Source organism: Lynx canadensis, chromosome C1 (genome assembly GCF_007474595.2).
Source record: "Lynx canadensis isolate LIC74 chromosome C1, mLynCan4.pri.v2, whole genome shotgun sequence".
Classification (NCBI taxonomy): Eukaryota; Metazoa; Chordata; class Mammalia; order Carnivora; family Felidae; genus Lynx; species Lynx canadensis.
This window is the reverse complement of record NC_044310.1, coordinates 48387114-48402127: the sequence shown is the minus strand read 5'-3', so window position 1 is coordinate 48402127 and position 15014 is coordinate 48387114. Positions and strand designations below refer to the sequence as shown.

Sequence of the window (15014 nt, the reverse complement as noted above, 5' to 3'; positions counted from 1 at the left end):
ATGCATGTGTCAAAACAAACTGCACACAATAAAATGCACCCTTAAATTAATTTTAAAAAAAAGATTTAGCTGAGCTTAGTGCTAATTTTAAAATCACTGTTTGGGTTAAGTGCTTCTTCTCCTCATTCTGTATACCTTTATTCTCCAGTTGTCACCCGTATCTTCTTTAATTCGGCTTAACCAAGATTCATCGAACCAAGCTACATCTCTGAAATAAAAACACAAATGCAAAACATTTAAATGTTTTTGTTGCATGGAAAGTACTAAATTAAATCAATAAAGTTATTTTATATCTAAAAGCCTGTCCTTAATACGAATAGCAAACATTATTTAACTGAACCCCCTGAATTTTTAGTGATTCTTAAGGATTTCTTTTGGAATTTCTCATAATAAATTACTTAATTCATTAGCATCTTCAATTTAATAAACATCTACTGAATATCTCATACGAGACACTCTGGTAGCAGGAAGATGTATAAGTCCCAATCCTAAAGGGGGGGGAGGTAGAAATTAAAACTAACATTTTAATATGTCTATTCTGTATCAAGCACTGGGCTTGATGTTTTTCCATATTGCAACTTTCAATATTGTAGTCACTGGAAAAGGATTATGATTATCCTCAATCTTACTCTTCAAAGAAATGAAGATGAGAGAAGCTATGTAATTAGCCCCAAATCACACTAGTATATAGAAAAGGCCAAAATTATTTGATTGTAACTGAGGAGAATGAGTGTAATGAGAAGTCTACAAGGACAGTTTAGTTTTAAACTCGTGAAGTCATATTAACATGGGAGGCCAGGACAATGAATTGCTATATTGATTTTTTATGTATTTAATAAGGTTTTAAAGAATAACATTTGACTGTATAGTGAACTACACTAATAGATCATACATATTCTAAACAAAAATTTGGATGCTTGCTCTGAGTAAGGAACTGAGCAAGATTAATATAAAGATGAATAATTTACTACCATGACTCTCAGGGAAATAGCTATTAAAGCAGGAAAGTAAAGAGCACAAAAACTCTACTCAAAGGAGAATGTGAGACATTCTTTAAGAGTTAAACACTACAGGGGCGCCTGGGTGGCTCGGTCAGTTAAGCCTCTGACTTCAGCTCAGGTCATGATCTCACGGTTCAAGGGTTCGAGCCCCGCATCCGGTTCTGTGCTGACAGCTCAGAGCCTGGAGCCTGCTTCGGATTCTGTGTCTCCCTCTCTCTCTGCTCCTCCCCTGCTTGCACTCTGTCTCTCTTTCTCTCTCTCAAAAATAAATAAACATTACAAATTTTTTTTTGAAAAGGGTTAAACACTATAAGATCACAGAATAGTGCTAGAAGAGGTTTTCAAGGTCTTGTCTAGATTTTCACTTTACACATAAGCCAACAAAAGTGAGGGAAGAAATTAAAGGGATCCTCTTCCAAACTTGAATTTAAAAATGAAAAGCTAAAACTAGAACACAGTGCTTAGCTTTCCACAAATCATTCTGCCTCAGATGTTCTAATACAGAAGATATTGCTTTGACTGGGTAACCAAAAATGACTTCATTTCTAATTCATCTATGTGGAATATGTAACCATTTTCTTTTGAGCAAATTAATGTTAATTATATTCAACTTTTCCCAGATACTAAGGCTACAATTACCAAAATGACTTGGCTCAATATATGAATGGTGTATTTCTAACCAAGCACTTGCCTGAAAATTCTGATTTACTAATAAGTCAAAACTGTCATCAAAGTAAATTCATTTCTTTCGACATCAGATTAAGTAAAAGAGGTAAGCCAGTTGTGATGATTAATTTTATGTATCAACTTGGCTAGGTCAGGATACCCAGTTTTTGTTCAAACATGCTTGGATGTGGCTATGAAAACACTTTTTTAGATAAGATTAACATTTAAATCAGTAGACTTTAGGGGCGCCTAGGTGGCTCAGTCAGCTGAGTGTCTGACATCAGCTCAGGTCATGATCTCACAGCTCGTGAGTTTGAGCCCTGTATCAGGCTCTGAGCTGTCAGCTGGAGCCTGCTTCAGATTCTGTGTCTCCCTCTCTCTCTGCCCCTCCCCTGCTCACGCTCTCTCTCTCTCTCTCAAATAAACATTAAAAAAAATTTTTTTAATAAAAAAAAAATCAGTAGACTTTAAATAAAACACATTACCCTCCATAATGTGGGTGGGTCTCATCCAGTCAATTGAAGCCTTTAAGAAAAAGACTAACCCCCCCTCAAGAAAGAGTAAATTCTGCCAAGAGATTGCCTGTGGACTCTGGCTGCAACATCCACTCTTTCCTGGATCTTTGGCCTGCAGGCCTGACCTGTGGATTTGGACTTGCCAGCCTCCACAATCATGTGAACCAATCCTAAAAACAAATTTCTCTCTCCCATGTGCGTGTGCGCGTGCATGTATGTGTGTCCATCCTATTGTATATATCCACGTCTTATTAATTCTATTTCTCTGGAGAACCCTACTACACAAGTCTTCTAAAAGATATCATTATATATGCTTCTAGAATTATGTTCTAATTACCTCTAGAAAATGGATCTAGACATAACCTCTTCTAGCTTTCCTCCTTTTATCTTGTGTTCCTCCTTGTCTTTCTTTCTACTCCAAATCAACTTCAGCCCTACGTCTTAGTCTGCTCAAGCTTCTATAACAAAAGATCACAGACTGGGTGGCTTACATAACAGAAATTTACTTCCCACAGCTCTGGAAGCTGGAAACCCAAGATCAAAATGGTGTAGCAAGGTAGGTTTCGTTCTCAGCTCTCCTCTTTCGGCCTGTAGGTGGCTGCCATCTGTCAGTGTGCTCACATGACCTCTTCTTGGTGTGCTCACAGAGAGTGAGCTCTCTGATGTCTCTTTTACAAAGATTCCAATCCTATCAGATCAGGGCCCCACTCTTATGACCTTATTTAACCTTAATTGCTTCTCAGAGGCCTCATCTCCAGTACAGCTACTACACTGGGGGTCAGGGCTTCAACACACAAATCTGGAATGGATGCCAACATTCAGTCTATAACACTCTGAGAAATACTTCGTAACTTCTGCCTTCTTCCTTTTCTCATAAACAAGTCATTCTTCTGAAACATTTGTAATGGCAGCCAACCTTCCCCTTGATACCCAACCTTGTAACTCTGGACATATCCTTCCTTACACTTCCCCACTGCCACATCTACACGTCTTAACTAGACTCCTGGCCTGAACAATTAGCTCCTTTTCTCATCCTTCCCAGAAATTCAGTGAAACTCGAGGGGACATAAGACTGAGGAAGCAAAATATGGTCCAATTGTTGTCTAACAAAAGTAAGTAGGAATGAGTATAAAATTATTTAACTCCACTCAGTGTTTGTCTTCAACAATTTTACCAACTAAATACAGGCAATAATTAACAGCTGCCGGTTACTATACACAACATAGTTGTTTTGCTCCAAGAGACACCCTGACATAGTTTTTCTTGGACAATCAAAAGGCCTACTGTGGTTAACACATGAAATTGTGATCTGTACTTTGGGCATGCACATCTGGCCTTTTATGTATTAAGACCCCAAAGTAATAATCTATCAGGAGAAGGTCAAGATACTAGATTTCACTGATTACAGCTGACTGAGAGCACAGGTATTAGAGTCAGGCCAAAGCTATGCCAATCCTGGCTTTGCTATTAACTCGTTATTTGATTTTACCAAAGTTGTTTCACCTCTCTAAACCTCTGTTTCATGTATAGACTGAGGAATATCTACCTCACAGAACAGTAAAAATTAAATGAAATAACATATGCGTAGGGTATATAACAATGGCTTATAACTTAGTAAATACTCAGATGTTGGCTATCATGATTCATCATTTCAAATACCCCAATATCTATCTGACTGAATGAATGAAGAGATAGCTGCATGGTACTTGAGGTCTCTGGGTTTCTACATTCTTGTTCTCGCTCTTTTCCCTCTTGCAAAAATGTCTAGTCAAGACAGGCAAAAGAAATAAGCAGAGAAGTTATCTGTTGTTTAAAGTGGCCAAATTAAGCCTTTCTTTTGGGGGAAGTCACATGCTATAATATTTATAGTTGTTGTGGGTTGAACTGTATCTTCCAAAATAACATGTTCATATTCTAACCCTCAATATCTGTCAGTGTGACCTTATTTGGAAACAGGGTCATTGCAGATGCAATCAAATTAAGATGAGATCAAACTCAATTACTAATACGACTGGAAGAGGAGAGGACACAAAGACACGGACACGGAGGGAAGACAACCAAGCAGAGAAGAGACAGAGATGGAGCCATGCTGCCACAGACTTAGGAATGGGGGGGGGAGGGGGGAGGGGGGAGGGCGGTACCAAAGCTGGAAGGAATGATCCTCCCCTACAGGCAACAGAGAGAGCATGACCCAGCCAATATCTTGATGTAGGACTTCTAGCCTCCAGAATTAAGAGAAAACAAATTTTTGTTGTTTTAAACCACCCACTCTGTGGTACTCTGTTATGGCAATCCTGGGAAACTAATGCAGCTGTAATTATAGATTCTCCCCATGTGTTCTTTAAATATCTACATATATTTTTAAAAGTATTCAGGCCAAAGATAATAATTAAGGACTTGTAAAACCCTAGCAATAATTCCATGACTCTCCAAGTCTAAGTCATATAGTTTGGGCATTGATTTTTAAGATTTATTATTTACCATACTTGCCTCAGGTAAATAATAATTACTCATTAAATTTTGCTACTTCCTTAGAAAGCAGAATTTCCCTTCTCATCTTTCGTTACAACTCTGATGTGATTTGATGTGAGTCACAGTAGTAATCAATGCAATTCATAACAGAGTGTAACATATACAAAGTGCTTTTGAGTGTTCAAAGAAATATGGTAGAATGTGCCCTTCTAGCCACAATATGATATGCTGATTCAACTAGAGAAAAATGTATGCTTCTAAGTTTCACTATCCAGATCCAGACTTCTGGAAAGCTATAAAACTAGAAGGGGATTCAAAAGAAAAATAAAGTTTAAATAATTCTTGGATGATAAGGAGACTAAGACAGCTAAGTGCATGCCAAAACAGGCAAAGCAAACAAAGAGGTTTCAATCCACTTTTAGGTCACTGTCATATGTTTTATGAAGAAAGAGAGCTTTCTGATTGTTTGGCTATTTTATTATTCTTGCAGAAAAGCCATTAGAAGACAACAAATGAGAGAAGGAAAAGAAAAAAAGGAAAATCAGAGAGCCAGAGGTTCGGCAGTAACCGCAGAATCCAACACATTATGGAAAATGAGTTAGTGATAAAGGGTAGAGTTTAACTAAATTTGAACTGACCCTACTCTAAACATCAGGTACAGGGGCACCTGGGTGACTCAGTTGGTTGAGCATCCGACTTCAGCCCAGGTCATGATCCTATGCTTCGTGGGTTTGAGCCCCGTGTCGGGGTCTGTGCTGACAGCTCAGAGCCTGGAGCCTCCTTTGGATTCTGTGTCTCCCTCTCTCTCTGCCCCTCCCCCACTCTGTCTCTCTGTCTCCCCAAAATAAATAAACACTAAAAAAAATTTTTTTAAATAAAAAAAATAATAAACATCAGGTATAGTGGTAGAGTACAGGAAGACAAAGAGCCAATGCATCATATCACAGTAAAAACAGGTCTCTTCTATTGTATTGTAGTATAAAAGCTACCAGAGCCACCACAATACATATAAATAACAGCTTTGGATGGCACTGTTGAAGTCAATGAATGCGTGCCAGTCTTACATCCATACCAACCACAATGTAGCTCCATCTACACCAATACCCACAACATACTGCAATAACAAAAGGCAAGGGGCACATTCTAACAATAAAAAATAATGACTTTCCCACATCATCAATAAAGGGTCATATCCAGAATGCTTGGTTCTGACCAATTAAATCACTTTGAAACTAATCAGGGCATAAATAAATAAAATGTTTAAGAAACATGTTTGAGAAAAGAAGGGAGAAAGGCATATTTTAGAATGACTGCCAAAAAAAAAAAAAGTTAACATGTTAAGTTTGTCTCTTAATGTATTAATCTTGAGTTAACCATAAAATCTGTCTAGTCACATTAGATCATGTTGAAAATTCCAAGTAACTACAATTTTGACACTTTGAGTTGTTTTTCTCAGGGTGATAAGGAATTTCTGCAAACCCATCTACAGGGTTTTCAATGTCAATCACAACAAACCTTGACAAAATGATGGCAACCACTGAAAAAAACATCTCTGACTATAAAACAAATAGCAAAGATAGGATTCTGGTCTCATGGAAGACACATTATCATAAAAGTAAGCTAATACAACATCAGTAGGGCTATCAATTAATAAATTAGCCCTGTTTGTTTCTACTAAGGGTAGAGCTCATATTGCAGATGTTATAACCGTAATCATTGCACAATGTTTGGCAAAAATTATGAAATAATTGGACTTAGGAACTTTTGATACTATATAATTATATCTAATGGGCCTAATCCAAACAGAATCGTTTTATTAAGATTCTCCAATATTTGTGATTCCAAAATTCATTTATACCTCATTTTATTATTGGTAGAGTCATAGAATTCCTACTTTTAACTCAAATATAGATTTTAAAATTTAATATTTTTTTCCAAATCCAGTATTATATACTTCAATTCTCTCTAAAATAATAATCTCCATGCATTGATACCTTCCAATGATAGTAAAGTAACTCAAAAAATCATAAGCAATTATACCATTCATTAAAACGGCTTCTTTTCCAGTTACTGTAGTTTGTGAATGTGACCAGAACAAGTTTAAAATGAAAATCTCTTAGCTAGATAATAATCGTGTTTGCTCATTTAATTAAGATTACCTCTGTGAACAAGCAAGGAAGAATCAGGTGGTGAACTTTCCTGTGCCCTAGATGTAATAATGCCTGTCACGACTTAATAGGATAAAGTTTCAGCAACTTTTAGAATACACGGCTAAGTTTTCTTCCTTGGTATTGGGTTTACAATTCCTTCAAAAAGAGTCTGGACTACTACTTACATTTGATGAAGAACTTGTGCCATGGCAACTCCATTAGTCAGCTGTTTGACATCTTGACAAGGTGCGGCAGTATTGAATGTCTGCAGCTAAAATGACACAGAGCAAATGACTTTACTGTTCCTTTATCCTTACAGGATGGTGTTACCAACTCCCCTCCCCAAACATATGAACACGACAGAGAAAAATAACTATAAATTGTCCTGTTTTGTTTAAATTCAGACTCGGCCGAACAAATGCAACTATACTAACAAGTTTTCGTGGCTGTGTAATAGTCTTACAAACATAAACACTTAACAATTCAAATAATCACACCTAAAACAGTCAAATATATTGATGCAATGTAGGAAGTACTTCAAATTTCTGAGAGCCAGATGCACAGACCTTAAGATCAACTATATTGTGTTCATTGTTAGGGGAATAACATCAGAAAGGACTTTAAGGTAACCTATTATTTCAACTTAAAATTTCACTCACATCATTTGGTAGGACAACAAAGCCTAGAAATGTCAAGTCTAAAACTACTTAATTAACCAGTGAGGCCTGAAATAAGGCAGGACCTCAGCCTGCCATCCAACAATTAGTCTCAGGGCATGAATGGTCCAGGGCCCACCCACCACATCAAGTTGTTTCTATTTAGTTTGGCTTTACATATTATTCTTGTCGAATCTCTATTTGTTAAACATTCATGTACATGCTAAAAAGAGAAGTGAAACTGTGGCGTCTTTTTCTAAAAAGCAAATACAAGACAAGAATTTTTGAAAAGCAAATTACAGCAGAGCTACAATGGGTCATATATTTCCTAGAAGTCTAATCTCAACCCATAATGATCTTAAATTAAATACACTATGAGTCTCTTTTCCTACATATATTTATCTCCTTTACTATTCAATTATAATTCCTTAATTTGCCACTTAACTATCTTAATCTGACAAAAGTCTCTCCCCTCCATGATTCACCTTTAGCGGTTCTGTTTGAGATTCTACAAATAAGTCTCCATTATGGTAATACACATGGAAGAATGACACAGACAAATAACGCTAGCTACAGTTACTTTCAAAGTACACAAAGATAGTTTACTGAGATCCTACTCTATGTGGGCACCGTGGGGTTACAAAAGAAAATCACCTGTTTTCTACTCTCAAGCAGTTGCAATCAAGAGTTAAGGACAGGAGAAAAAGACATAAATTATTTCTAGAACATGCCATTCCCAGTCTCATGACTATAGTATGCACAAATCATTCAGAAATAGACAGGAGTTAACTAATTAGGGTTTGTATTTAGGAAATACTTCTCAGAGATGATTCCTGAACAGAAGGTCTTGAGTAAAGAAAGAACCAAGGGAAGGAAGCTTTAGGAAATAGGAACATGGTAAGAGCACAAATACCTGAAAAGAAATGGTATTTTTAGGCAACATACAGTTCAGTATTACTGGATTTTCAGGGCAAAGAGGAACGGGGAAGAGGTGACAACAAAGCGGGGGGGGGGGGGCAGGTAAGAAAACAGACATGGGTCAGAACTCTGGAGGTCCATGACAAGAAGCATGGACTTACCCTTGATGGTATCATCCTTATAATGGGAAACAGCAGAATAGTTTGTATCTACCTCACAAGATGGTTGAGAGAATTAGCAAACAGAGCCAACTTAGATCAGCGCCTGGTACAAGCTCAGCAGCTGTTAGCAATCAGCTATGATTCGGGGTTCCTCAAAGCTTGGGGTCTAAGAACAATACAAATCAGAATCTCTAGACACATTAAATCAGGAAATGCCTAAGTGATTCTTTTTTGTTTGTTTGGTTTTAAGTAGGCTCCATGCCCAGTGTGGAGCTCAATGTGGGGCTTGAACTCATGACCTGAGCTGAGATCAAGAGTCAGACACTTAACCTTCAGAGCCACTCACATGCCCCTGCCCCAGCAATTCTTATGCACATCAATTTTGTAGAACCAATGCTCTGGATGATGATGAATCACTGAAGAACAGTAAGAAAGAGAGTGATAACTTTAGCATATTTAGGATAGCAACAATACTGACACAGAGAAAGGAAGAGAGTAACTTTTACACCTGAGTCCGTTAGAAGGCTCCTGAAATAGTCTTGTTGATCAAACAGGTGGCTTACAGATAGGGTAATGCTGACCAAGAGGACAGAATAAATTCATGGAATTTAAAACATGAAATAACCAGGATTTTGCAATTAAGTGGATGTACAGGAAAGAGAAACCCCAGGGTTAGGGCATCTTTAAAAAGAAGATAATCATATACTTTCAGGTAAACTGTGGCTCGCACTTTTCAACCCTTCCTACTTACATTTTATATCATTAGCTTTTTACAAAATGGATAGGATTAGTTATTTTAAAAGAATGATTTAAGAAGCACAGAATATTAAGAAAAATAGTAAAGAAATATGTAAAAGTAGTACATATACTAAGTATTGCCTCATTGACCACCAAGTCCAGATTAAGATCAATTTTTCCTTCTCTTAGACATGGATTTAAATTGGGGTGTCTCGGGGACCTTGGTGGCTCAGTTGGTTAAACATCCAACTTCGGCCTAGGTCATGATCTCACAGTTCATGGGTTCAAGCCCAGGGTCGGGCTCTGTGCTGAAAGCTCAGAGCCTGGAGCCTGCTTCCAATTCTGCGTCCCCCCTCTGTCTGACCCTCGCTCACTTGTGTTCTCTCTCTCTCCCTCTCAAAAATAAACATTAAAAAAAAATTTTAATTGGAGTGTCTCTTGAAAGTTCTTAACCTAGTTGCAAAATAAATTAGATAACACAGAATGTAATTTCATTTGGCCAAACAGAAAGGCTTTATAACCAAGAAGAGTGAATAAATTAAAAAGCTCAGTGTGGGTAGTGATGCCAAAGCAGAGGGACAAAGGAAACCGTCCTCTTTCACACTACTCGTCACAGAGGTAAAGAAGCAGAAGTCTTTTTGGTGAGTGGCCCAAAAGGGGCAGACAGGGCTTCCATCAGTAACCACAGGGTTCTTGCAAATCAATCTTTCTTATTTATCTTTAAATAAAGCAAATAATCAAAAATGTGGAAATATTGTTCCTGAATTGCTTCAATATAAATGTCACCAAAATCAAGGAAGAAAGGGGGGGGGGGTCTTCCCAACTGACAGCCAAAATCTTCAACTTTGGGTCAGCTCTATTCTCATATTCTCCTCCTCTAAATATTCATTTCAGAAAGATTATTGTTTTAAGATTTTCATAACAATGATTCAGCCTTTAATATTTTTTGTTCCTTTGGGCATATATTTGGCATTTGTTTTTCCTTCACCTGCCTGTCAAGGTCAAAGAACACAAGAACTAAGAAAACCATTAAAAATATAGTTCAATTCTAATTTTATTGGTGAAAGTCAAGTCCCAAAATTTTAATTTTCCAAATGTTACAAAGCCAAGTTTATTAAATATATATTCATGCAAATACTGCAAACTCTCATATACTCCCTCTACCATGTAAATGGTGCCCAAATTTGTCTTTCAGCTCTAAACTTTTTGCTAAGTAGCAGTACAACATTTCTAAGAACGAATTATTTTAAGATGAGTTCCAAATCATAAAATAAAACATTTTTCTTTCTTTCTTTCTTTCTCTTTCTTTCTTTCTTTCTTTCTTTCTTTCTTTCTTTCTTTCTTTCTTTCTTTCTTTCTTTCTTTTTTGAGAGAGAGAAAGAGAGGGAGAGAGGAAAAGAGAGTGTGTGCTGGGGAGCAGGAGAGGGAGAGAGAGAATCTTAAGGCAGCTCCATGCCCAGCGCAGAGCCAGGTGTGGGACTCAATCTCATGAGATCATGTCCTGAGCCAAAATGTCCTGATCATGTCCTGAGCTGAGATCGAGAGTCAGAAGCTTAACCAACTGAGCCACCCAGGTGTCCCATAAAATATAACTTCTTAATAACTGCCAAAAGAGCCGCAGCAACTTCTTATTCAACACGTCTCCGGAGGCCAGGGAAACAAAAGCAAAAATGAACTACTGGGACCTCATCCAAATAAAAAGCTTCTGCACAGCGAAGGAAACAATCAGCAAAACTAAAAGGCAACTGACAGAATGGGAGAAGGTATTTGCAAATGACATATCAGATTAAGGGTTAGTATCCAAAATCTATAAAGAACTTACCAAATTCAACACCCAAAAAACAATCCAGTGAAGAGATGAGCAAAAGACATGAATAGACACTTCTCCAAAGAAGACATCCAGATGGCCAACGGACACATGAAAAAATGCTCATCACTCACCAGCAGGGAAATACAAATCAAAACCACAATGAGATACCACCTTACACCTGTCAGAATGGCTAACATTAAGAACTCAGGCAACAACAGATGTTGGCGAGGATGTGAGAAAGAGGATCTCTTCTGCATTGTTGGTGGGAATGCAAGCTGGTGCAGCCACCCTGGAAAACAGTATGGAGGTTCCTCAAAAAACTAAAAATAGAACTACCCTATGACCCAGCAATTGCACTACTAGGCATTTATCCATGGGATACAGGTGTGCTGTTTCGAAGGGACACATGCACCCCCATGTTTATAGCAGCACTATCAATAGTAGCCAAGGTATGGAAAGAGCCCAAATGTCCATCGATGGATGAATGGATAAAGAAGATGTGGTACACACACACACACACACACACACACACACACACACACACACACAATGGAGTATTTCTCAGCAATCAAAAAGAATGAAATCTTGCCATTTGCAACTATGTGGATGGAACTGGAGGATATTATGCTAAGTGAAATTAGTCAGAGAAAGATAGATATCGTATGACTTCACTCATATGAGGGCTTTAGGAGACAAAACAGATGAACATAAGGGAAGGGAAGCAAAAATAATATAAAAACAGGGAGGGGGACAAAGCATAAGAGACTCATAAATATGGAGAACAAACAGAGGGTTACTGGAGGGGGTATGGGAAGGGGTATGGGCTAAATGGGTAAGAGGCATTAAGGAATCTACTCCTGAAATCATTGTTGCACTATATGCTACCTAATTTGGATGTAAATTAAAAAATAAAATTAAGGGGCGCCTGGGTGGCGCAGTCGGTTAAGCGTCCGACTTCAGCCAGGTCACGATCTCGCGGTCCGTGAGTTCGAGCCCCGCGTCAGGCTCTGGGCTGATGGCTCAGAGCCTGGAGCCTGTTTCCGATTCTGTGTCTCCCTCTCTCTCTGCCCCTCCCCCGTTCATGCTATGTCTCTCTCTGTCCCAAAATAAATAAATAAACGTTGAAAAAAAAAATTAAAAATAAAATAAAATAAAATTTAAAAAAAAAACTGCCAAAAGAGGCATCTCTGTACTAATCAGGTTTTCTTAATGACCTCTCAAATTCTATTAATGTTGGTTCTATTGTCCTAGAACACTGTCTAGTGCTGAAAGAACAGAGTTTACTACCAGCTGTCTTCTCACCTCCATGATTTAGCCCCATCATAACTTTTTAATCTTTTATCTCCTACTACTTCCCCTCAACATGTAACATTACTTACTATGGTAGGGAGCACATTAAGAAATGAGATCTATCACGACAAGGATGTGCCTTCACTACCTCTTTTTGATCTATTGCCAAAGAAGACCATTTACATTACTTCCAGGGTTTCTTCCCTGTGTCTAGAAAATTCATTTCCCCTGATTTCTACTTGCTGAAATCCATCAATCCTCTATCATACTGTTAAAAGTTTACCCCAGGTATCTACAAGAACCTACATCCTTAATGGTGAAATACTGGTCTCTGAGGTCAGGACCAAGACAAGGATATGGACTATCACCACTTTGATTCAATGTTGTATTAGAGATCCCAGCCAGTTGTTGTTCCTGGGAATACAGCAGAAAACAGGTCACAAAGGGGCTGTGACCCCATGGAGCAAATAGGCTGACTTCAGAAAGTGTTAAGTGTTACAGACTCATAGAAAAGGGGTGACAGGTTATAAAGAGATAGGACTGGGGGACAGGTAAGTCATTCACTGTTACTGACTCTGAAAGATGACAACAGATCCGAGAACTGAATGGTGAGAAGAAGTCAGTCACTCACTAGACAGAGAATATTCTGGGTAGAGGAAAGTATAATTAAGAAGCCCAGATTACTCAAGAAATAGAAAGTCAGTGCAGCATGGTGGGCATGGAGGACTTGGGGCATCGGGAGAGTTTGGGAAAACCTGGAGAAGTGAGGTGACATCAACAATGCAGTGGCTGGCAAAGGCAAAGACAGATACCAACGTTCACTGGAAATCATCTGGAGAGGTAAAGAGAAGCCAAGAGACAGGTACCCAAGAAACTAAGGCAGAAGATGATCTCACAAAAGAACCATCAAGTAAGATAAGGATAATAAAGAATAGTTACGAGTTTGCCAAATCCAGTAGGTGAAGGCCTAAAAGAAAAGAATCTCGTGTGCAGTGGGTTGAGAAGTGAATGAAAGTTCAAGTATAAAGGATGAGTATACAAAACTCAAATAATTTGACAGCAGAGGGAAGGGGAAATAGAGTGTGGTTTTAACAGGGAGTGGTGGCTCTTTGTTTTCTTTTTAAGATAGGGAAGATTTAAGTAAGTTTATGTGTAAAGAGGAAGGATCCAAAGGAGAGAAAGAGTGAAATGAAAAAGCAAAGTTTTAGAAGAGGTAGAAGGGATGGGATCTAGAGCTAGGGTCAAGATAAGGAGGAGATCATATTTCTGAGGGGAGAAAAGTTGGGGGTTCAAACAGGGTACTGGTAGAGGTTTGCAAAGACAAATGTGAGGGGATCTGTGTGGTTGTTCTTAGTCTTTATATAGCTGGGCATTGTTATGGGAGCAAGTAGATTTGTCTGTAGAGCATTTTTAAAGGCAACAATCTGCACAGTAATTCCATTTTCTCCAGTGTTTCAGCAGCCTTAGAACTGGAGAAGCAAATAACCTACTATGTCATCTATAGTATTTTTGCAGTTTTTAAGGAATTTTGCCTCTCATTATAAAAATACACAGCTCTGCCTACCACTCCAAGAAAAAATGGAAAGTTCCTTGATTATTCTTGATATGTCTTCCTCAGTGCCTTGAACAAAGCAGGAACTCAATAAATACTGGCTACAAGAATGGGTATAGTACATAGTATTTTGAAACATTGCAATACAATTCAAAAACATCTTTTACTTCACCACCTCATATAAGTCAATGACATCACAAAGATGAAGTTTACTACTTCAGTCAGATGTTTAGAGCAATAATGTAACAGATTAGGATACCCCCTTTAATTAGTCACTTGTTTTAGCAAAACACATCGCTAAAAGTAATGTTGCCTTATTTCATGAGAGTCTTAAAACACAGCATCTCAATCCCAATACTTACTCTAAATGAAAATAAAGATGAACAGTTAGCTAACTGCTTTTAACTCAGAAGCCCTATATACCTGCATTCCACTTATAACCAAAACTATTTACCTCTAAACTGTAAAAGTTGCTTTAAATCACGGTCATTTCCAATAGACTTCATACACAGCCAGAAACCTCTGATTTCTCATTGTTTTGAATTACTCAAATGAGGAGATCGCTAGAGAACAGCATCAACCGAATATCACCTCCTGATCCAGTCTGTTTACATTCCATTATGCACACACTCATCCACACACAACCAAACAACTAGTTTAGGGATGGGCACCATCAACAGCACCCTGTGGACAGACCATCAAGCACCAACCTTGCCCAATGTGGGTTGGAAGCTACACCTGAATTGCCAGCTCTTTGGTCGCTGAGCACCTCCAAAAGGTGAGACATCATTTTACTGACGGGAATACTGGGGGCAGATCCTATGTCTGTCCAAATACCACAAAAATTAATTAGAAATACCAAACACGCACCAAGTGCAAATGAAAATGCCAAGTCTTTTTCTTGAAAGAAAATGCTGTCCACTGGAGGAGGAAAAGGGGGGGGGGGTGGGCAGCAAGAAAAAAGGAATAGGAGCCCCCCCCCCCAACATATCAAGTGTGTGCAAATATCCCTTCGAAACGACTTCTACAGAATCGGAGGTCCTGGAGGAGCTCTGATCCAGGAACCAAAACCACCTCTTGGCCAC

The 15014-nt window shown here is 38.3% G+C and overlaps 1 protein-coding gene across 1 annotated transcript in view; it reads right to left on the bottom strand.

The window, feature by feature from the left end:
• The window catches only part of HOOK1 (hook microtubule tethering protein 1), a 72870-nt gene that overhangs the window by 57188 nt on the left and 668 nt on the right, over positions 1-15014 (bottom strand). The window contains exons 2-3 of the mRNA XM_030325270.2: positions 6990-7075; positions 136-208 (exon numbers count right to left, since the gene is read on the bottom strand). Coding sequence (XP_030181130.1) covers positions 136-208; positions 6990-7075 — 159 coding nt within the window. The remainder of the gene's footprint in view (positions 1-135; positions 209-6989; positions 7076-15014) is intronic.